Consider the following 22,798-nt stretch of genomic DNA (forward strand, 5'->3'; position numbering starts at 1 on the left):
CCTATTTTGCATAGGTTTAGAATTTTAATGAAAACGAATTTCCCAGGGTTTTCCCACTGGTAATAATGTTTATTTAAAAACGACCATGTATATTTTTAGCCATTTTTCAAAGAACTTTTAATTCCATTGATTTAGTTGTATGATTCATGGGTGTAATATGGGTTATAGAATATACAGCTTGGTCTTACTCCAGATGTGCACCTTTAAAAAAACTGCTTGGTCATTTTCACGTCCTGAACTTCATAGGCAAACTGTTAAAAAAAGAGCCGATAACGTTTTTAAGTTTTTTTTCTTCTTCTCTCCACTGTGCATATTTCAAATGCAAACACCTTCACCTTGCATGCGTCACTCTCTAAAAATGAAGGCCCCCATGACCTATAATTATTCTGTAACATTTTACTAAAGCCATTAATTATCTCTGACTTAATTATAAATATGCTAGTAAAACCCAACATTCGGCTGATATAAATTATAAACACTGAGTCTTCGAACATTTTACGCTAAGTACAGGAATATACCAGGAATAGACAACCAAATATTGAACAACTGTTTATTTTCACAGAGTGAACATGCTGCTGAGTCTGATTGAGTTTCATTGCGCTAAGGTAATCTCTCTCTCTCTCTCTCTCTCTCTCTCTCGCTCTCTTGTGGCTATTTTTGTGATCAGTAGGATAATACTTAGTTGTTTATGACATATTTAATTTTTTAATTATTGGTTGCATAAGTGAAGAGTAAGTTATTACTCCATTATGGTCCAAATAATAATGATGTGGTTTAATTCATCGCCACAAGAAAAAAACCCATTAAAAATGGAGAACAGTGTGGATTTAATAATGTAGATGAGGTTTGGACAGTTTGGAAGGGCAGAAGCCCTACGCATAGAATATTTTTATCCGGTGCTTTTGAGATGGATCCTCTGTATTTTAGTCGCCCGAATAAAGATGAGGAGAATAAAAACTAGTGCATTATCATGCAGAGTTTAATTTTACAGAGAAACATAGGAATACTCGAATTATTAGTGGTTGAGCCTTGACCCCTTCACCCTCATACGAATCCAGTAAACCTGAAGAAAGCGAGTCTTAGTCAAAGTCATTCTACTATTCACGTAGTGAAATGCATTTCGTACAAATCAATATCGTTTTTATAAATTTATTTTTATTGTTTTGAAATCTGTACGTGGGCCACAGTTCAGTATTACCAAATCGATTAGGCCACATAATCACTATATACAGTTATTGGGTACCTTATAATCATATACATTTTACCTTCATTATATGTCAGATTATTCATAAAGCTAGTGATGAAAGCTGCAACTGCATTTATTGTATAAAACCAACGAATATCAAAGAATAAATATTAATAAGAAAAGATAAAGCATAGAATACGTTCTAGTGGCCACATGTATAAAACACTTGCTAAATTACGGTAACTCCACCTGTCCTTAGTGAAACCTGGTTCCGTTTGCCTATCAAAGTTCGTGGTCGATATTTACAATCTTAATTATACTGTTATTCTACGGTTAAGACATCCACTGATACCTTTAAGATATAAGAATTTATAAAACATTTTACTTCCTAAAATCTGGCCGTACATGACCTTTAAAGCACTAACCAACTGGTCTATATTTTTAACAACACGGATTTTCAAGCCTTCCCGCATAAATATTTATTTTTAGCTGGTTTGCATGGATGTTGTCTAGCCTCGTTTTGTCGTCAAAATTCATTTAAAGTCTTCTATCCATAACTCACGTTTCAATACTATCCAGCACCCACTCTTTGACTTCTATTGAACACACCACTTTTCGATCACCATTATGAACCCACGTTTGATTACTATCCAGAGCACCATATTTTGATTAATATCCAAGACAGACCACACACTACTCAGCAAATTACTATCTAATGATTGACATATACAATCCAACCAAATGGATTGGTTGTAAAAAAGAGGGGATGAAACCACACAATATCACACACAAACAACACTAGTAACATGTATATATACACTATATCCTCAACGATACTGACACACAGCATAAGGGTTAGAAAGGCTACTTAAAGTTTAGCTGCTTGTGAACAGACATATAAACATGCATAAACATTCAGACTTAAGACACGTAGAGCGGATACGATTTTGAATGGTATCTCTTGTTACGAAGATCTTTGGTTGGCCCTGAAAAGGGAGGCAAAGAGACTTAACACATCCCACACCGATTCCCATTTCTTATCCTCAAACTTCTCTTCACAGCCGATCCGTGTTTTTCATACGACAACTACAGAAACGTTTGCTCCTTTGTAAAGTCATAAATGAAACTTTCAACGCTTTAAAGGCTCCAAAAGAAAAGTGGGCGCGGGCGGTGCGAGAAGAAAAAAAGTAACTCCAGAAGTGATAAACGAGGATTGGGATTTGCAGGCTGATGAGCCTTCTTTTATGCTCACCGTTTTTGTCCACAGAACCAGAGCGGTGCCAAAGTTATTCTCGGTCAAGGTATTCGTTTTACAAAACAGACACATCATTTATTGCAGTCCCAGTGATGAAATATATTATGTGATATTGTGAAGTTCTATGTGACTAACTGTTATGCGTTGGGGTGGGGTGCTCCCAAATTTATTTGAATTACTGTGGAATTCCTACCCTGGCTCGTTTTTGTAGGAAGTAAAATTAGTGATAGAGAGAGGTAAAGCTCCGAGCCCCTAGTCAGCAATACCGACAATTAAATTATTAAGAACACAATGGTGAAATTCAAAAGAATCACAATTTAATACAAATTAAACGATATTAAGTTCTCAACCAATCTGCTTCCTCTCGACCATGTGACAATCTATTTCATCACGTGATTATAGTGTGAGATGGCTTTCCCCTGTACTTGGGAATTACCAAGACGCGTGACCGTCTTGTCAAAGAATTCTACTGGCCAGGGGTCCAGGGAGACGTTAAGCGGTTCTGTCTCTCCTGTGACAAGTGTCAGAGAATGACACCGAAAACGGATCATCGACCCGTCCCCTTGGTGAGTACACCCCTTATCGATGAACCGTTTAGACGCATCGCGATGGACTTGATCGGACCGATAAAACCCGCATCGTCGCACGGAAATCGGTATATCTTAACGGTCGTAGATTACGCTACACGCTATCCGGAGGCCGACGCGCTGCGTAATATTGATTCGGAAACCGTCGCGGAAGTGCCGTTTGGGATTTGGTCAAGAGTCGGAGTGCCTGACGAGATCCTGACCGATCAATGGACACAATTCATGAGTCGCGTGATGGCAGAGGTAAACCGACTGATGTCGATTCAACATCTTACGACTACACCGTATCACCCTCAATGTAACGGGCTGGTCGAACGGTTTAACGGGATATTGAAGAACACGCTCAAGAAGCTGTGCGAAGGCCGCCCTAAAGATTGGGATAGATACATTCCTGCAATGCTTTTCGCATATCGGGAAGTACCTCAAGAGAGTTTAGGGTTTTTTCCCTTTGAACTCTTGTACGGGAGGACCGTACGTGGCCCAATCCCCGTACTGAGACAACTGTGGACGGACGATCACGCTGTGGAGGAGGTACGCACTACCTACCAGTACGTCGCGGACTTACGCAACAAACTGGAGAAAGTTTGTTCCCTCGCACAGGAGAACCTCAAGCGAGCGAAGGCGCGTCAGGCGAAGAATTACAACAAGCGCGCAAAACCACGCCAGTTTGAAGTAGGGGACAAAGTGTTGTTACTGCTGCCCCAAGAACACAACAAGTTGCAAGTTTCCTGGAGGGGTCCATAGTTGTCACCGAGAAGGTCGGAGGTCAAACCTACGGCTACCAACGAAGGAGAAATTGTACCATGCCAATCTCCTTAAGAGATACCGGGAAAGAGAGACCGTCAGCGATTTTGTTATCGCCACGATAGTCACCGAGGACGCCGAAGGCGATACGGAAGGTGCCAACACTGTTCCGAGCTGTCCGTTAACGAGGGCTGAGACACCCTCGGACGTGGAGTGCGACCCCATGTTGACTGCGGTACAGCGGGAAGAGATTGAGACGTTGCTGGCCGGGTATTCCAATGTGCTTACGGAAATACCCGGGAGAACGTCGCTTGTCGAGTTCGGGTTAAAGCTGGTGGACGACCGGCCAGTTCAGCCGAAACCCTACCCCTTGCCCCACGCAAAACGACAAGTCGTAAGGGAGGAGATTGAGCAGATGATTGCTCTGGGACTAATCGAACCCGCCGACTCTCCGTACGGCTCTCCGGTAGTCCTAGTGCAGAAGAAGGATGGCACCTATCGGTTTTGTGTCGACTACCGGAAGCTGAATCAGGTGACAGAATTTCAAGTCGAAATGCTACCTGACCCGGAACATATTTTCGCTTCTGTCTCGAAAGCGAAATATTTCTCCAAGCTGGCTTTGTCCAAGGGCTATTGGCAAATTCCGGTAAGGGAGGAGGATAGGGCAAAGCTCACTTTTGCTACTCCCGACGGGACCTACCAGTGGTTGGTCATGCCGTTCGGGGTACAGAACGCGCTCAGCGTCTTTACTAGGATGATGCGGAAGCTGTTGGAACCCTTGCGCGATAGGGGTGTCCACAACTTCATGGATGACCTCTTGTTAGGCACAGATACGTGGGGTGAACACCTCACTCTGTTAGCTGACGTTTTGGAGCGGCTACGTCAGGCGGGATTGACAGCTCGCCCTTCCAAATGTCACCTTGGGTTCCGGACATTGGACTATTTGGGACATACCCTGAGCCAAGGCACGCTGTCCCCAGAGAAGTCGAAGGTGGAGCAGCTGCGAAACGCCGCACGGTCCACCACAAAAACTGAGGTGAGGTCATTCCTGAGATTGGCCGGGTATTACCGGAGGTATGCGGCCAATTTCAGTGCGATTGCGGGGCCGTTGTCTGACCTAACCAAGAAACGGGCCCCGAGTAAAGTTATTTGGACTGATTCCCTTGAGCACGCTTTCCAAACGCTAAAGGATAGGCTTACATCCGACGCGGTTGTCCGTCTACCAGACCTGTCCAAAGACTTTGTGCATCGTACTGACACATGTGACACGGGACTTGGAGCAGTACTACTGAAAGAGCACGAGGGTACGCTTTTTCTTGTCGCGTACGGCAGTCGGAAACTGTCTGCTGCCGAGAAGAACTACACCGTATCGGAGAGGGAATGCCTCTGAATCGTGTTCGGAATATCACGGTTCGAGCGGTACTTGTACGGAAGCAAGTTCATGTTGGAAACTGACCACCAACCTCTCGCCTATCTCGCGCAGGCGAAATTGTCGAATGGACGCTTGATGCGATGGTCGCTGTTCTTACAGCAGTACCAGCTGCAGATTAGATACGTGAAAGGATCCGAGAACGTAGGCCCTGATTTCATGAGTAGAAGCGCTGAAATGTCATAGATCGCTTTGTAGATAACCGTATGTTGTGTGTATATTCGTGTCCGTAGTCAGCGTGTAGTGTCGCTATAATTTTGTTATTTTATTACGCGCAGTAACGCGCATTTGCATTTCAAGTAATTTGTTGAATAAAATCCTGATTTTATTCTCAAGCGTGGGGGGATTGTCACGCTTGCCTGCCCGCGATTACGTAAGTCAGGAACAAAGGAATGGGTTAGCGCAATGAGTATGTCGACCCTGCACTGTTATGGCGATTTTTGTTTGTATAAGAACCGCTCCGTTAGGTGTTAAACCTCTCATGTAGATGTTGAAAGCTTTGTTCTAAGAACAAAGGACCCTCAATGCTATTGTAAATCTCTCCGCTTTGACAGATGGCCTGAGGCTCATCTGTTAATATGGACCGACTGGGGGTAGAATCGATATCCAATCAGAACTGAGGAAGGGTGGGGCCATCAATTCGAACCAGAACTTAAGTCATTCGGACTGATAACGAATTAGTGATTTGTAAGCCGTAGTACTGGTAAAGCAGAATATACTCACTCCGTAAAGGTCTGTGAGTTATTTGCTCGATTGTTGCAGAATGTTACGGCATTGTAATTGTAATTAAGTGCAGTATGTATATTTACTTACTAGAATCGTTAGTACGTAGAATTACCATTGTTTAATTTACATGCGTACTTCAGAAATGAGCTATGATTATGTAGATTGCTCGCTCGTCAGAATTGATATTGTAATAGGCTATTTAGTTACTTCGTAGTAAACTAGTGTATTCTTTAATGTGATATTCTAGATTTTGCAATTGTTGAATTAAATTGTAACTTTGGAAATAGGTGCAGTGTGTAAATTTAAATAATATGAATATTTGAATATTTGTGTACACTTGTGGGAGTGTAAAGTACAGAAATGCGTCGGATTATTGTGATATTGTTGAGAACAATGAGATTAAGAATATATATATATATATATATATATATATATATATATATATATATATATATATTGATGTTGACGCAATTTAGTGATTTCTGTATGATAAGTAGGATACCGCTCTTATTGCAACGTTGTTTCTATAAGAACGTGTGTGTTTTTCGATGTGCACGAATGCGTGACCAAAGATGTAGATAACCTTGATCTGATGATTGATTCATTGTTGATTTAGTGTGAGCGAGATGGCTAACACAAATGCTAACGTCCTTGTGTTTTCATAGGAAGCTTTTGGGGACAGAGTAGTCAAGTCCCGAGTCTCAGAGAGACAGGATAGAAGTAGGCGGAGAACAAGCTTCGTTGAAGGAGAAATAGAGAATAGAAGTAGGCGGGGAACAAGCCTCGTTGAAGGAGAAAGAGAAAGCAAGGAAAGAAGGAGGAGAAAAGAAGACAAAAGGGGAAAGGACAGGAAGAATCGGAGAACGTTGGAAGGAGGAAAGCAATTGGCGTAGTAAACACAGATGAGTAGAACCCAAGTACAGGGGAAAGCCATCTCACACTATAATCACGTGATGAAATAGGTTGTCACATGGTCGAGAGGAAGCAGATTGGTTGAGAACTTAATATCGTTTAATTTGTATTAAATTGTTATTCTTTTTAATTTCACCTTTGTGTTCTTAATAATTTAATTGTCGGTATTGCTGACTGAGGGCTCGGAGCTTTACCTCTCTCTATCACTAATTTCACTTCCTAGAAAAACGAGCCAGGGTGGGAATTCCACAGTAATTCAAATAAATTTGGGAGCACCCTACCCCAACGCATAACAGTGAGTCACATAGAACTTCACAGATATGAACGCGGAAAATTCAGCAGAATCGTTTTTTCTTGCTAATATTTTAATACTGAATCAAAGATAATCTAAAGTACCTTTGATTTACAGAATGCAATAGCTATTTTAGAATCTTAGAAGCAAAGGCAATATTTGGATTCTCATTATATACGTTTTTCCTTTACAGGTGATATAGAAAAGAAGATGTTGTGGACAGGTAGACTATGTGATCACTGTCACTCTCTTTAACTGAATTAGTTTCAGTTTCTAATAAATATACAGAAAATATGGAAGAAAATAAATTCATGTAAATTTCCAATGAGAAATCTGGGAAGTATTTCGTCGGCAAATCCTATGTGTTAAAGTTTGAGTAAATTGAGTGAATGGAAATAACTTTAAGTAGAATATTCGTCATTAGTACAATTTGTCTTGTGAGCGACGTGCAACTTGTAGGTATGAGTAAGACTACCGCATAATCTCGGGTATAAATTGGATCCATTAGCAAGAAATATAGACCTTCATCAGATGACGACAGCAGATCAAGGTCTATGTCGCTTGTTCTATTGATTAGTCCTTACACTGCATAGACCCAGATCTACCGGCGCCTTTTACGTCATCAATTCCTTCCTTAACTCTTTGTATAGGTTAAATATCCATTATCCAAGTTAGCGATTTTAAACTTAACATAGGACAACATAAAATTTGGAATAATACATTATACATATAACACACACTTACTTTCAAGAAAATGCAAATATTTTATATGCTATGAATAATAATAATAATAATAATAATAATAATAATAATTTGGAAATAATTGAAGGAAGAGAAAACACTATTCACACGGAACTTCAATCAGATACGCAACACGCATGACATACGAAACACTACGAATAGTTTGTTTTTGTTCATTTTCTTTCGAAGTCTTGTTGCACAAATATCACATTCTAAGAGAGACGAATAACGTACAAAAGGACATTACACATCTTCATTATTTTTTTCTCCAGAAGGATGCCTTCCAGTGGATTTGAGAAGCTGCTCTGAATATCACATTGATCTATGTAGCTGCGAGAGCTTTTACCATTGTGTCCAATCGAGCCAGACGATGGTTAGAAAAACTTGCGGTCCGTTACAGATGATACATTCATCCTCTTTAAACTGTGCCTTTCGTAGCCCTCAAATGTGTGATCTAAACTTTCCATGGCAACGCTGTAATGTATCAGGTAGGGGTTCAATCATATTACTTCGCTTAGTGCGAAACTCTTTTAGATACAAAATGTAAATTTTAAGGCTTGTGATCTTTGTGTAAAAACTTTAAAGTGCAGGGACAAACAAACTTCGTGTAATATCAAAGCATTTTGTTCTAGAGATCATGCACAACTTTCTCTTACACCTCTTTTTAGAAGATTTTGATTTGTTGACTGGAAGCACGCCATGTTTATTCTCCAACAGACAATGCTAAAAATTTGTTTCTGATTCGATTGGCCATTTTCTTGCTACCTCATGAACTAATCTTTTTTCTTCCAGTCTGACTAATGATAGTGGTTTTAGCTAATGAAAAAACAATCAATTATTATGTCAATCTGTTAACATATTGATCTGATATTTACCGATTGATGAATCAGTTAATCGGTTGATCGACTTTTAAATTTTGGTTCATTGATTTGTTGACTGATTGGTTTGCTGGTTGGTTAAGTTGATTAATTGATTGATTGATTGATTGATTATGGATTGATTGATTGACCGACTGATTGATTTATTGACTGACATTGCTTTGTGTGCTGATTGTCTAAGTGAAGCTAATTCTATAGCTGTTTCTGCATTAATGTTTATTTTCCTCTTGTTGTAGATAGCAGAATGATCGAACTTCGCTTAATGTGTACAAGCATGTATCCATCCAGTACCAGTAACAATATAGCTGGCGCACATAATGCAGGAAACCACAATTTGGAACCCATATGGTCGATTTTAATTGTTGTAGGTGCTTCTGTGATACTAATTCTAATCCTTTGCGCAATTTGGAACCGCTTTAGAAATACAAGGTTACTTTCTCCCCCCCCCCCGTGTTATGCGTGTAAACGCATATACCAAAGACAATCAATGGTTCATATCTTTGTGCTAATTTCCTTTATAGTTTTATTACAATTATACAGTTTGTATTTACTTTGCATGTTTTTCTTGTGTAAAATACATTCATACATACACATGCATTCCTTTAGTCATACACATATGCATACGTGTATACGGAAAGATCTTTAATTCATAAGATCATATTGTTGAAATATGATACAATTTTAAGTTATTAAAAAAAAAATTCGAGCAACGTCTGCGCGCTTATAAAAATGAAGATAATTTTTGAGACAAAATATGTTTTCGTTCTCTCAGAACTCTTTTGACTTATTTACTGATTCAAGGCAGACCGACTGAAATACAGACGTAGATCAACAAATCTTGTGTTACTTGCGTGCGATGATAAGGCATAACCTGAACAGAAAACTTCGTCCTGTTTCTCATACGTTAAACCACCAAAGACGTCATAATCAGATATTCGAACTAAGCAGTTACGTTTGCCTGTGGAATGTTATGCTAGCCCAAAGTGAACCAGGCTAATGTCATAACCAACGCCACTACCTGCCAAAACCGTTCACCACGTGGCCATACTCGTTTAGAAACATGATTTTTATTATTTTAGTGATGATTTGCTTGCTTAAAGATCGCAAGATGAAATTTACTAGTACAGCGCTTGAAATGCTGGCGTATGAGTTACATGTATCCGTTAGTTTTGCTGAATTATTTCGAGATCAAGGTTTCATTGATAAAAAACTTCCCCTAAATTTATGTCAGATTTCAACTTGTGGTGGAAGTAGCGTTATTCCTTCCTGTAAGGGGAGAGAACCCGCAGTGAGCCGTACGTTACAATTAGAACGACCTCGGCGTTTCCGTCGCATCCGAGTAGAACACAAAGAAAGACATAATAGTCGTCCGAACACTCTGAAGCTCAGGGTGAATAATGGGTATGCGAGAGTTAGATGACTAGAGGTAACTTGGGGATAATATGACAAGGCTCCGAAGGTAATAAAAGAACATTTGTGGAGAATATACTTTTAATATATTGTTAAATGACACCTTTTTATTTTAAGCAAGGATGAAAGGGGTTCTAAAAGTGAGGTATTATACAAGATTTAAGAAAAGAGACAGCTTTTGGCAATTTAACAATCAAAACAAAGCGAAAAGGTTCGTCATTTGAATAAATATCTATGTTGTATGATCCCATTCTTACAATATATATGATTTGTAATCGACTTTTTTAATTGGTGAGTGATGTATGATTTTCTATTTATTTGAAACATCTAATGCCTTACTAGGCAGATGAAAGAAGATGCAACAATACTTCCTGAAGAAGATAAACCTCACCTCGAATCAGTTTCGGATGGTTATAAGAACGACATCGTACATAAGACAATGGTATGTACCATACCATACAGATAGATTTTAAACTCCAATTAGATAAATAATTTAAATTGTATTACACTTCTTGTTATATTCAGTCCGGGAATGGAATGCAAATAAGAGATATCCTTGCACGGATAGCGGATTTCTTTTATAATGCTGATATATTATCATTTAAGTAGTTTCTATAAACATCCGTACACTCGTGGTGTAAATATAAGTGATGATTTCCAATGCAATAATCAATTTAGTATGAGTTTCTTTTAAAACCATTTATCCATGCAGAATACATTTGGAAAAAAATGTGAAACTATAGGTGCTTTAAGGAATATTTAAAACACGAGAAATGCAAACTTCAGATATTAACTTACATGGACTAGCTAATTTATTTCTGTCACAATTAATCACTCAACAAAAGAAATATTGTCAAATTATTGATACATTGTATGTTTTATCTAAAAACTAATAATTTTAGGCGAAGTCTTAACTTAGATGAGTGATTTTACCTCAAACAAGTATATATTGTTAAATAAGGGTACAATGGATAATTATCTTAAATGGTTTCAGCCGAATATGTCCATAAAACTATACCTATAAATGTTCTTTAGTGAGAAATACACAAGAGAAGTTGTGTTCTATTTCTAGAGAAAGAGAGGAATCTAATTGTTTTAGCTCCATGATTATGCTGTAGTTAACAAAATTTATATTATGAATTACTAAGCACACAAATTTTGATGAGAAGTTTAAATTTGATCATACATTTAGGAAAGAAGTACATTATTAAATTAGATATTCGCATTAATGACTAAACTTGGAAACGTTTAAGAAAAAATATTAGCAAACGTTTAAAAAGTATATAGCCTAGAAAACTGAGTTTGAAAAATATTCAGTCATGGATGGAAGCTTATGAAGTTATAATTGATATGTACCTTTTGTTATGAATTATTTGCAAACTTTAATATGTAAAAAAACAAGCTTTCTACAACATTCATTATCAAATACGATAAATGAGAGAATATCTTAAGTTTTCTCCTATGTATTTCAAGGACTAACATACTTGACAAGTATAAGGGTAATAACCATTATGTCTGTGATATGGAACACATCAGCAATTGTATTGAATTATGACACCAATATTTCTCTCTTACTCGCTCTCTAACTATTTTTCCCAGATAAATTTTACTCTTTCTGTACTATGATTAGAAAGTATTAGTACTTAATCAAACGTGCATTTAATTATTAGTTAAATATGCGACTGTGGGATGTGGGATGGTAATTCAACCCATATTTACCAATATACAGCGTTCTAAATATGCACATAAAGAAAGGATATACCTGGAGACAAGTCCCATCTCACGTGCAAAGCAGCCTACGCCCCTATTAGAGCTTCTCTGAAACAAGAGCATATCTCCGCATGACGGACCGTTCGACTGTTGAGAGAAAGGCTACGTAAAATAGCATATATTGCCGCCACAATATAAGCCATTTTACCCGATCAGCAACCAACAGCAGCCAGGGACAATTTTCCATTTAGAGATTGGTAGTGGACAATAGGATACCACAGTCTGCTTAGTCATGTCAAACATTGGACGTATGAACGCTATGTTATGATGGGGACAAAGCACCGAACGTGAATATGATGATATGCTGCAACAGCAACCAGATACGATTTTTCATTTAGAGATTGGTGGTGCACAATAGGATACCACAGTCTGCCTAGTCATGTCAAACATTGGGTGTATGAACGCTATGTTAAGGGAGAGAAAAATCAACGAACGTGAATATGATATGCTGGAGGCAACACTAGTAACCGGAGTGAGGCAGCTATTCGCAGCCAGCCCCAGGGCGACTAAAGCCTACATCGACTCCGAAACAGTCATCCATAACAGTTTAAAGACAGCCAACAACTCCAGTAACTAGACAAAGAAAGCAAACCATGTTACAGTAACACATACTGGCTCAAAGCCGATAACCTTCCCAGAGGCTATCCGAAGCAGCCAAACAATCGGGCCAGGCATAAGGCCTCCAAGGAAGCAAAGCTCCTCCCTAGTCCCTGATCGACGACACCCTCTTTCCACCATCATACAAAAAGATGGTCTTTCCGAAAAGGATAAAATCCTCTTCGTCGATCTTTGATACCACAAAAGTCACCCCTAGAAGTAGACCTCTCTATGTTACTCAGGGCCAAGGTCCCTGGACTGATTAACATTATAACATTATAACACAAGAGATTGGAAAGAATAGAGTCAAAGTTAACCAACGCGTAAAGGCTCATTTAAAATCTATTAAAAAAGAAGAGGAAGCTTTGTCCATGCTGGTCTACTTATCAGCCAGCCAAACAGAAATGACGCTGTTGGCCGATGTCGGCGATGAGCTGATTCTTAATGCCGTATCAAAGATCGAGGTGCGATTGGAAACGTATACACTTGTCAAACGCAAAGAAGTAACTTTCTACAAATCTCAGTTCCGACCATTTTCAGGCAAGTAACATATAACCACGCCCCAGTTGATTCCCAAAATAGTAGTCATTATCGTAGAAAACCACGAAGCCCAATGTTTCGTATGGGATATTATATCCGCTGTTTACCCCCCCCCCCCTCCCCGTATCTATACCTTAAGTACCAGCAATTACAATAAGTATCTTGAATAGCGTAAGGGTTTGATGAAGGGACCACGCTTTTTACCCATTCGCACTGCGGATGATACTCGGAAAGAAACCGCCAAGCTGATGATGCTGTCTTAAAACGACAAGCAGTACTTCATACAGATCTCGGATAGAGTATATCAGCAATAACAATGGGGAAAAATAGCATGTTCCTGCCAATGTCGCCTTGTCTTATCCAGACCTGACATTCTTGAGACCCACTTTAAAGACTGGTGGGCATAGAATAAATGCTGCGGACGATATTCCTAACAGAGCCAAGAAAGAACAAGATGTACGTTAAACTCATTACATTATTTACTCTGGCCTCGAGTCCCTTAACGTGCCAATGAAATAGAAAGGAGCTGACTCACCTACCTCATAGGCTTCTGCTACACCACTAAGTGTTATAACAGTAAAATCAACCTCTCTTGATATACAAAGGATAGTGAGTACAGCCTTCGAGGAAAAGATGTTATATCTCCGATAGGAATTAGCATAATCTCGCCATTTGGTGATGACAAATGTCAACATCAACGCCTTTGAAGCCAACATGGTCGTTCACATCCAACAAAAGCAGCTAGTTGCTGACAGTGAAAGAGACAGCTAACCCATCACTGGCCGATACATAGAAGATGTCGAGAATACATGTAACCTCCAGCTGAGACTAAGCCTAGGAAAAAACCAAAACCCCATATCTTCAACAATCCTTAAAAACGGAGATGGCCATCTGCTCTAGGAATAACCCCAAATGCAGACATCAATGTCTCTGCCGGCAGGATGCCTTTCGGACCACCAGTCGATATATCGAACACGATGTCCAATTTCTGACCGCCAAAGGAGTCTATCCATCGGAGTATATGGATGGGTGTGTCATTATAAAGAGACACAGCTAAGCCTTCAAAGATGTCATTAACTTTACGGGCATATCTTTGGAAGACAATAAGCCCGCACAGAAAGTTTGGAATGCCTTTGGCTTGGAGACTGTGACGACCCATATTTTACGATAGATGCGCTCCTTCCGGCCGATATTTTTGAAACCTTCCGTGTCATCTCTATGAAGACTTATTGGATCTACACTCAACAATACGTTAGCATCCCTAGGATGAATTGCGACCCCCTACTTTCAACCACAGGAGCACTGCTAGAACTGCTATCAGACACCTACATGCATCTCCTTGTTGAATGAGGAATTCGTGTCGACATCTCAAGGGTGAGAAACCTATCCGGGCCGGTCACTAATCCCATATGTCTGGAATATGACCCTTCTAAACTATCTACCCTGGATTATCTACATTAACATCAACATCATTATGACTGGGATGGCTGTACACCTACTAGCACGGTATGGTAAACAAGCTGTTTGGCTATTAAACAGGATGTACGAAGCTGGAACCTAACCTACGTAAATCACCACTGAAACATCCAGTTCTTCACCACGCATCACAATAGAGTTACTAAAATTTCACTGAGATTTAGAGTTTGACCAGAGCAAAAAGAAGACATCCATAGAACGTCTGCTAAACCACATTAATTTAGCTGTGGCCCGTTCTGAGGGTCAAGGAAACAAACGGCGACAAACTAGAGCTAGATAATCTTCCGGCGATACACTCCACCAAAGCCAGACTCAGTCCTAACCGCCTCGTTTACACGGGCACGACCTGGCCTTATACGTTTATGCTAACTGTACATTTCTTTCTAAGAAAACTAAATTTCAGTGATTTACACAGAATTTACTAATAAATAGTATTGAACAGGAATTAAATATGCATGTGGGACAATGCATAAATGATGCTTTTGTATTATGTTTAATGTATCTCAGTAGTTCTAAATGACACAATTTAATACCATCCTCTGATGCTGGCACCTATTAATCATGAGTGACAGTTCCTGTCTGGTGTGGGGACTGGACTGTAGTCATGCTGAGCCGACCTTGATGGGGCCATTCTCCATCTAAATTTTTAAAAGCGAACATTTGGGGAAATCTCTAGTATTGTATTAGATTATACATGCTTTTCGCCAATAACACGCGGAGATCACGCGATAGATGGTGCAGTTGGTGGTCTTAACTCAGTCTTGTAATACTAATACAAGTATTCCGTCGTCGCAAATACTATCCATATAATAAGTATGTCAGGGATTCTAAGAGAATACAATGAAATAAGAAAAAATGAAAATGTGTTCTCCTCATCTTATTTTTATTATTGTTTCTTCTGTGACAGGACGTCGTAAGAGAGACTGTTGCAGTTTTGCTGTCTTGAAAATTATTCATAAAATTATTCTTTTCCAGCATAACCCGTTGTATAGTTCTGGATCAAATCTATCAAGAACCACTGAAACTCACATGCATGACAATCATGTTTTCTCCATCGACGTCGGACAACATGGATCAAGTGCTTGTCCATTGACAATGCCACCACCCGTACGTAGTGCATCTCCAACAAAACCGGCTGACGAAACCACTCAGAACGTATTTATACAAGAGGAAGAAATTGTTACAATAGATGACGGAATATTCACTTCCACTGCACAATCTACAATGCGCTATAATCAGAGACCTTCATTGCCGGTTAAAATTACTAAAAAAGTAAAAACAAAGGTCACACAAATCTACTTTCAATGGCGTGGAATACCTACAGATTAATAACATTAATCTGTGTTTCTTAGATCTCTTGAAAGCATCTGTCCTCACTTTCTAAATATCTCCGACGTGACAATACTTGAACATAAAATATTTTTATCCTGAAATTTCAAAAGCATAATTCGTGGAAATTGGATGGGTCTATGTGTTGTGATTATCAGGTAGTGGAAATTTTAATCGCTAACGTTATGTCCATACAATGAACTGTAAGTGATACTTTGGTGCTAAAAAATAATCATAACCACTCAGCTGTGTCACATAAACTGCATATTTCTGTATATAATTTCTTCTTAAGTTGAGTTGCATTTCTTGTGTGTGTAAATTCATAGGGTCTTTGCATTATGTGTTATTGCCTCAGTGAAACGTTATTATGCCCATCCAGATTCTACTTTTGTTAGATATTTTATGTTGCATTAACTGATCTACCTAGTATACTTGCTCTTGTTTGCAATGCAACTATTCCTTCTTTAATATACTATGCAAGTTTCTGTGTTTTTACCTCTGCTGTTACCTTTTGTTTTGTTATGCTTCAATTTGTGTATAACTTACGATAGGTCAGTCTCTTTTCCATTTTTCCAGCTGTTTTTCAAGTTCAGTGAAATAAAATTCTGAATGAATAATTTTGTCGGTATAGTGTGCAACGTAGGGCCTGGTTTTATCCACTTAGTTATATCATGAGATGTAGCTTTCAAAATTGCTTTTCCAGTCCGAGCTCTGCATGAAGTTACACATGCCTGCTTAAACATGTTTTTATTGATTCTAATTTGAAAACCTTGTTCAGATTAAAATAAACGCCATCATTTGTGTGTTTTCGTGCTGTTAATTAATTTTCAAAGTTTTATCTTGAATTAACATTAGATTGTTAACATTTTGTCATATTTAGTACAGGTTTAGCTTACAGTTCACTGATTTCATGAAATGACATGATGTTTGTCACCTTGATGTAATTAAACACATTTCTCATGCACATATATGGTTATTAAATTATACATTCATATATATTATATTAAAATATAATACACTAAAGACACCCATACACATATATATATAAATCATTAGCTATATACTTGCTGTTTCAATTTCGCCATTGTCAATGTGTATCCATATTAAAATATGTTATTTCATTTAATTTCATTCTAATCTAAATTTATTTTGTGCATAGTTTTCTGCCGTGCATGGCACCTTGCTAATTGTATTTTATTTTTATGTTTCTTTATATTTGAGACAGTTTTAGGGTGTGGCGACGTCATCCTACCAGGTAACTAACTGGTCTTTTACAGTAGTAGTAACATTAGTATTATAATATTATTAACAGGTCAAGAATATTAAAAAATGGAAACAGTAATAGTAGTGGCTGTTTTAGTTTGACCAATTTAACTATTAACATTTCGGCACACACTCTTTCTCATTGATCATAGAAAATGGTGACATGGGAAATTTACCATCTTAACGATATTCTGTGCAGGGAGGCAATTTCCAAGCGTATATATTTATCTCGATTTTTACTGTTATAATACTAACACAAAATAAACACAGTGTCAGAATCTAGACTGTCAAATCGAGGACATTCCATAATTATGGATTATGAATCACGATTCCAAATAGCTAGGAAAATGATCCAAATATTGCAGTAATCCACGCTCGTGTACATTATTACCTTCTATATCAACAAGCTAAACTGAAATGTATCTAGAATGTTTGTATTAAATTTAATTTATACGTAGGGAAATTTGTATGTACCCGATTTTGAAGAAACCTATTCATTAAAAGTGTGGCAAATGAAAGAAAATATGTTTATGTTAAAAGTGAATAATCCAAAATCTGCCTGACGGATGTTCAGTAAAAATAATTTTATGGACACTTATACTATTATGAACTACAATTAGCAACATAATAACACAAAATTTGAAGCTTTGTGAGTTCAAATTTGCATTCCAAATGGAGTGCACATCTTTAATAAACAAATGCATAATAACATCTCACTAATATGAAGAACGCCTAAAATATGTTGACAAAATGCACAACTTTAGCCGGAAACTGTTTTGTATATTAATATAAAAATGTCATTATTATTATAGCTAGCTGTATCATATCGTAGTTGTGTGTATGAAAATATCCCCACTTTTAAGTACTACATCATCTTTGTGTGTATGAAAAAGTCCCCCTTTTGCTTATTATATGTCATATCTGTGTGCATGATACTGTCCCCGTTTTTTAAGTGTCATGTAGTGTTTTTGTGTATCAGAAGTTTCCACGTTTAATAACTATCATGTTGGACAGAATTCAGAAACCAATGATATGTCTTAAAATTGTGTTTCATGATAAAAGCATTGTATGCGATGAACGCGTATGTATAGAATAGTTTCTTTATGGTCTCTGTTTACTTACTGCTGTGATATTCGGGTTTAACAACGGACCATGCCGTTCTAAGGTGAATTATACACTAATTTGACTTATTTTTATTCATGGAGAGAAGCTGTTATTTTGTTTCTTTACAATTCTTTACATTCGTAAAGTCCTGCTACTAATCCTTCCTCTTTTGCAATATAGTTCTCAGTGTCCCATTTTCCTGGAATGGTCTCATTTAGATTGAATTTTGTTGCTATGGTTTAGTACAGCACTTTGTGCTTCCTCCCTTCAAGGTCATTTTATATCATTTTTAAGGATGGTTACTGATCTCCATCCTCTCTCTTCTGTTTTCTACTGCTCCATTCATCATCCTCTATGTTATTTCAAATTAATCATACTTATGACGAACATTTCCAAAATCAACCTTTAATCATCACTCATTATTTGTAACAATAAAATCAAAGTTTAATATATCAAAACTTACTATATAATACTGAGCAAATAAAAAATACATTGTCTACTAGTCACCAAATTAATATGGTAAAGTGGATATCGACTTCTATACTTATCATTAAAGATAGCGGTTCGATCGATAAGAAAATGTATTTGATTGTAACATGCTAATTTCATCTATATTTATCTGACATTCATACTAAATCTTCATGATAAAAGCAACCGGAAAACAAAGAAAAGGATAATATTCATGCAAAGAGGAAAACATTCGAGAATTTGGCATTCAAGTAGATAAAATCATAAAATGATAACCCAGAAAACTGTACATCTTGAAATGCTTCTGTGCTATGTTTTTTCGTTTGCCTGGCCACTGATTTTGCCATACTACTCATCCCAGGCATTGATTAATTCCTCGAATTCAGATTCTTCAAGAAAAAATAGAAATAAATCTGATTGACGGTGTATGCTGGCAGTGTAAGGTAATACAGTACCCTGAATATTGCTAGATCAATTTCCTTTATGGTGAGCACGAAAATAATATCGTATCCATTTTGCAAGAAATGTGTGATTAACTCGCATTCATTATTTATTTTCTGCTATAACTATAATAATATATAATATATATCTATGGTGTAATAACGGTTACTTGAAACGGGAAAACTGGTAATTGCTAATCTTACAGTAAGAAATGATTGTTGAAATATATACATTAAAAGTTATGTGTCTAAAAAGGATGGAACGTTCTGGTGTACGTTCTTTATTTATCTTCGAACAAGTAGGATGGTCGATATTAATTTGGGTTTTGATATTACAATCATAATGTATTATAATGATACTGTTTATCGGCAGGCGTATTTGCTAGCAGCATATAATACACAAACTAACCAAAACATATTTACTTAAAACTTAGCAGAAGACGATCTCGCTTCTATAGCAATATATTGTCATATGTTAATTATACGGGTGTTACTTGTTGGTCCCTCATCCTCCTTGCGATTCACTAAGAGTTAGCCTTGGAACATCGGGGTCTTAATCCAGTGGTCGCGGTTTATATAGCCGCCAACGCCAGTCTGTGTGCGCTGACTCTGTGGGTCCTTGGGAAAGCCTCTTAACTCTCATATCGTCGGCAACATAAATCAGAAATGTGTTAAATGTGACATGAAAACAAATAAAAGCAAACAAATATTCCTTACATTATCGATGGACACTTAAAAATAAGGGTAATGCAAGCGGAATGTGATACCCAATATTTGACTTTGAACTTCAATTTAGAAACTACAAATTTAAAGAATTTCTGATTATCGAAACAAAATTGTATTACAAACATGTCAAGAAACAATGCTCTCATATACTCTTAATCAATATGGTTCTTTGAAATGCTAAGGCAAAGACATTTACCAGGCTTTCTTGAAATCTGGTATTAATAGAAATTAAATGCATAAGCAAGAATGTATCCTTATCAACAATGATATTGATACTGAAACAGTGAAACTTGAACAAAAGTTGGATAAATAAATAAATACATTGTTGAACTTTAAGTCATATTTATGATCCTATAATGTTGCTTCATAAATGATAAAAGCACAAAATTTACCTCATTCATCTGTCTTTTACACATGTGGTCAGGCGCTATGGATGTCATGCATGTGTGAATATGTGACACATTGCAACTTCCTTTTTCTGGATGTATTTTGTGTATTCTAATGTCAATAAAATATTTTGCATAATGATATTGATTCTTTTGTCATGCAACGGCATCGTGAAACACCATTTTACTTTTTGGAACGATTTATGTTTTTAAATTAATTCGAATATTAGTTAATTTTAAAATTTGCAACTTCTTGAAATTTTCTTTTCATAGAATTAGAATATCGTCATCTTTCAGACTTGTATATCACTGCTTTGATTTGTTCTATGTGCTATTGTTGACTCCTCCACACGCCACATTTTCAATCTGTTTATGGTCATTTCAGGTATGACAAATCTCTCTCATCATCTGTCTGTCTGTCTCTATCTCTCTCTCAAATAAAACACGTCTTTACTAATACGTTATTACTGCTCATCAATATGTGGAAATACATGTGGATTATATTCTGAATATTATGATTATACTTTGCCAAATCTGTATTATTATTATTATTATTATTATTATTAATAGTAGTAGTAATAGTAGTAGTAGTGGTAGCAGCAGCAATAGTAGTAGTAATATAGTAGTATTATTTATTACAAAATTGCTTTGATAAATAGTTGAGGATCGGTTAGGTGGCAATGTGGTTGGGGAGGGAGTATCACGATGAGTAATATTCCAAGACATTTTGATAGTGGAAGAAAAACTGTATATTGTCATTAGGTCTATTACTCACATTCGAGATAGAGCAATGGAGAAAGTATTTATAAAAGAATGAATGAGTATATATGATGAATCATGAAATAATTTACCTGGGTGAATACTTTGTATAAAAAAATATTGGCATACCTAAGTATGTACCAGTTAATTGGCCTGTGTAGCGCATGATAATTAATAAAAGTTTAATGTTATCCCTAATCATGTCCCGACGAAAAGAGCCCACTACATCAAATACTTAATTAACGAATTAAATGAATGAAGTGTAATAACGCCTGGACTAGTATGTTTTGAAAAAATATATTGACAGGAAAACGTATATGCCGTGAACAGTTAATAACGTAGATCACCCCCTTGATAAAACTTCATTTTTAATAGAAACATTTATTGAATACAGTTATCGAGCACATTTAGTGGTGTCTCTATCTTCACTTTCAAAAAGAAAAATAATGTTTTTGTTTGTTGACAAATTAAGCCACGCATCATGTGCGTCTCCCATACTAATCTTATTAGCGGCCCTCTACAGTCCAAATCAATTCCCCACCCCCACCCATATATTTTTAATTTGTAGAAAAAAATAGACTTGAGATTAGAACTTGTGTATTAGATTTTTACACATTCGCGTAGTAATCGTTGTTGCATCAGGATATCATATGTTATTTTCATTCAGATGGGGTTCGAGTTTAAAACTGAGATGGTTGGTCACGATTATAATGACCACATTTATCTTCTTTCTAATTGACAATGTAACAATTTACAAGATAAGGTGTTGGATTTAACAACACATATTGGCCTACATCCGCTCCTGTATTTTGTCATAGGTTCACTAAATTTAACTGTTGGGTCTTGTTAATACGGGTGACATGCGGCAACTGTATCATTGTCTGTCAAGATGAAAAATCACACATATTTTGACATGCCTCGTCTCTTAATCTAGCAGAGGTTGTACTCATAATGATTTCTAGATGTATCATTGCTCATTGGCATGGAATTTTTCTCCCGATCGGCATGGCATACACCTTAATGAAAAGATTACTGAAAAGTGTAACTGTAAATGCGAACTCCATTAAGGAATCTATAATACTAAGGTTCACAAACTGGCATATTGAACTGATTTACATGACGATGACTTGTATTAACATATGACAAGTCAAAACATTTGCGTTAATGGGGATCACAAATGTTGTTCCTATCACAACATAAGTTCGTATCAAGCAACATTTGTCCTTATCAACAGTTTAGAGTTTTGTTGAAGATCTTTCCGAGCGTTCAAGAACAGCAGAAATTCCTATTATCCGTGTCCTTTCAATAACTCACCCAAATACAGTGACGCTAGGAACGATAACCAATCTCACTATCCTACGTCTTGTGCATTGGAATCTCTTTTCAGCATTTCTTTTATACCTCAGCCAACTGAAACAATCAGTCGAAGCATTGACGAAAAATAATTTGCTGATAGTGTGTGTCCTTGATGGGCTACACGGATTTCACACGGCATTAATCATAACGAATTTAGATGTCAAGATCCACCTCAATAAAAACGTGCTCTTCTAGATAGTGGCATCCTATTCAAAACAAATGTATGCCCTCATATTCAATGTTTCGTGAAACCTACTCAGAGCAAAATAAATATTTAAATATTTGATATTGATCTCAGATGGTTTTCTTGCATGATTTGGTATGATATATTCAAACGCTCTAACTGAACGTTTGGATGACAAACAAAGTCCCTTCAACATTTTTGTGTTGTTGTTTGTCTTGTGCTTTCATTAGCTGTCACGTC

At 37.2% G+C, this 22,798-nt stretch overlaps 1 protein-coding gene across 3 annotated transcripts; it reads left to right on the forward strand.

Annotated features, from left to right (window-relative positions):
* The first annotated feature begins 459 nt into the window (after nucleotides 1–459).
* On the forward strand, nucleotides 460–20,346 carry LOC149789013 (uncharacterized). 3 transcript variants are annotated; one of them, XR_016424462.1, is made up of 6 exons: nucleotides 460–605; nucleotides 6,593–7,354; nucleotides 8,145–8,360; nucleotides 8,987–9,114; nucleotides 10,503–10,602; nucleotides 15,519–20,346. XR_016424462.1 is itself a non-coding variant. In XM_089975825.1 (5 exons), the coding sequence occupies exons 2-5, from the start codon at nucleotides 7,342–7,344 to the stop codon at nucleotides 15,870–15,872; spliced, it is 711 nt and encodes a 236-aa protein (XP_089831951.1). In that variant the 5' UTR covers nucleotides 460–605; nucleotides 6,593–7,341; the 3' UTR covers nucleotides 15,873–20,346. The 3 variants fall into 3 exon arrangements, 1 of the variants encoding a protein (XP_089831951.1); XR_016424463.1 differs by lacking the exon at nucleotides 8,987–9,114; XM_089975825.1 differs by lacking the exon at nucleotides 10,503–10,602.
* The last annotated feature ends 2,452 nt before the right edge of the window (nucleotides 20,347–22,798 follow it).

Source organism: Sinohyriopsis cumingii, chromosome 11, assembly GCF_028554795.1.
Source record: "Sinohyriopsis cumingii isolate HCF-2022 chromosome 11, ASM2855479v2, whole genome shotgun sequence".
Taxonomy (NCBI): Eukaryota; Metazoa; Mollusca; class Bivalvia; order Unionida; family Unionidae; genus Sinohyriopsis; species Sinohyriopsis cumingii.